Consider the following 2,500-nt stretch of genomic DNA (forward strand, 5'->3'; position numbering starts at 1 on the left):
AGGAGAGAGGAGAGAGAGAGAGAGGGAGGAGAGAGAGCGAGAGAGAGGAGAGAGAGAGAGAGGAGAGAGAGGGAGGAGAGAGAGAGAGAGAGAGGGAGGAGAGAGAGAGAGGGAGGAGAGAGAGAGAGAGAGAGAGGGAGGAGAGAGAGAGAGAGGGAGGAGAGAGAGAGAGAGAGAGAGGTTAGAAGGTCAGGAACATGGAGCATGGAGGAGACAAGAGACAGAGAGGTGTGTGTGTGTGGTGCATGTGTGCGTGCATGGATATGCGTGTGAGTGTGTGCATTTATGCACGCCTGTGTGTATGTGTGTGTGTGTGTGTGTGTGTGTGTGTGTGTGTGTGTGTGTGTGTGTGTGTGTGTGTGTGTGTGTGTGTGTGTGTGTGTGTGTGTGTGTGTGTGTGTGTACTGACTGGTGTTGATGAGGAACTGGTTAGACACTCCGGGGTGGTCCACATCATGGATGGCTGCAGCAAACAGAGCTGCTAGGATCTCCAGGTCTGTAAACACAGCCTGATGGAGAGACAGAGAGAGAGAGGGGACGAGAGAGAGGGTAGGAGAGAGAGTGGAGGAGAGAGGGGAGGAGAGGGAGAGGGGAGGAGAGAGAGTGAGAGAGAGAGAGAGAGAGAGAGAGAGAGAGAGAGAGAGAGGGGACGAGAGAGAGAGAGGAGGAGAGAGAGAGAGAGAGAGACAGAGACAGAGACAGAGACAGAGAGGGGAGGAGACAGAGAGAGAGACAGAGAGAGAGGAGGGAGAGGGAGAGAGAGAGAGAGAGTGAGAGAGAGAAAGTTCAGTATTTTACAACTTGATGTTAGATGGTGTCAGGTAGCCTAGCTAGCAATTAGAGCATTGGGTCAGTAACTGAGAGGCAGCTGGTTTGAATACACGAGCTGACAAGGTGAAACATCTGTCAGTGTGCTCCTGATCAAGGCTCTTAACCAGGGCGCCGTACTGCCATGGCTGACCCTGTAAAACAAGACGTTTCACTGCACCTATCCGGTGTATGGGACAATACAACATATTACTTTATTTTATATTATTCCTGACAGCAGTTTAAAGGCCAGGAGACAATGATGTACGGTTTGATTCTGTTTAAAGAGCCTCTACAAACTTCAGCTAATGGTGGAGGGGCCACTAGCTAACCACTAATGGGAGTGATGGTATTATGCGGTGTAACTAGTTAACCACTAATGGGAGTGATGGTATTATGAGGTGTAACTAGTTAACCACTAATGGGAGTGATGGTATTATGAGGTGTAACTAGTTAACCACTAATGGGAGTGATGGTATTATGCGGTGTAACTAGTTAACCACTAATGGGAGTGATGGTATTATGAGGTGTAACTAGTTAACCACTAATGGGAGTGATGGTATTATGCGGTGTAACTAGTTAACCACTAATGGGAGTGATGGTATTATGAGGTGTAACTAGTTAACCACTAATGGGAGTGATGGTATTATGAGGTGTAACTAGTTAACCACTAATGGGAGTGATGGTATTATGAGGTGTAACTAGTTAACCACTAATGGGAGTGATGGGATTATGAGGTGTAACTAACTAACCACTAATGGGAGTGATGGTATTATGAGGTGTAACTAGCTAACCACTAATGGGAGTGATGGTATTATGAGGTGTAACTAGCTAACCACTAATGTGAGTGATGGGATTATGAGGTGTAACTAGCTAACCACTAATGGGAGTGATGGGATTATGAGGTGTAACTAGCTAACCACTAATGGGAGTGATGGTATTATGAGGTGTAACTAACTAACCACTAATGTGAGTGATGGGATTATGAGGTGTAACTAGCTAACCACTAATGGTAGTGATGATATTATGAGGTGTAACTAGCTAACCACTAATAGGAGTGATGGTATTATGAGGTGTAACTAACTAACCACTAATAGGAGTGATGGTATTATGAGGTGTAACTAACTAACCACTAATGTGAGTGATGGTACTATGAGGTGTAACTAGCTAACCACTAATGTGAGTGATGGTATTATGAGGTGTAACTAGCTAACCACTAATGTGAGTGATGGTATTATGAGGTGTAACTAGCTAACCACTAATGTGAGTGATGGTACTATGAGGTGTAACTAGCTAACCACTAATGTGAGTGATGGTATTATGAGGTGTAACTAGCTAACCACTAATGGGAGTGATGGTATTATGAGGTGTAACTAACTAACCACTAATAGGAGTGATGGTATTATGAGGTGTAACTAACTAACCACTAATAGGAGTGATGGTATTATGAGGTGTAACTAACTAACCACTAATGGGAGTGATGGTATTATGAGGTGTAACTAACTAACCACTAATGTGAGTGATGGTATTATGAGGTGTAACTAACTAACCACTAATGGGAGTGATGGTATTATGAGGTGTAACTAACTAACCACTAATGGGAGTGATGGAATTATGAGGTGTAACTAACTAACCACTAATAGGAGTGATGGTATTATGAGGTGTAACTAGCTAACCACTAATGTGAGTGATG

The 2,500-nt window shown here is 44.2% G+C and overlaps 1 protein-coding gene across 1 annotated transcript in view; it reads right to left on the reverse strand.

The window, feature by feature from the left end:
• LOC120041708 (cAMP-specific 3',5'-cyclic phosphodiesterase 4C-like) overlaps nt 1-2,500 on the reverse strand; it is a gene marked incomplete at its 3' end in the record, with an annotated part of 31,379 nt that overhangs the window by 5,314 nt on the left and 23,565 nt on the right. Inside the window, exon 10 of the mRNA XM_038986577.1 lies at nt 410-509. Within this exon, the coding sequence (XP_038842505.1) occupies nt 410-509 (100 nt within the window). The remainder of the gene's footprint in view (nt 1-409; nt 510-2,500) is intronic.

Source organism: Salvelinus namaycush, unplaced genomic scaffold (assembly GCF_016432855.1).
Source record: "Salvelinus namaycush isolate Seneca unplaced genomic scaffold, SaNama_1.0 Scaffold514, whole genome shotgun sequence".
In the NCBI taxonomy this organism is placed as follows: domain Eukaryota; kingdom Metazoa; phylum Chordata; class Actinopteri; order Salmoniformes; family Salmonidae; genus Salvelinus; species Salvelinus namaycush.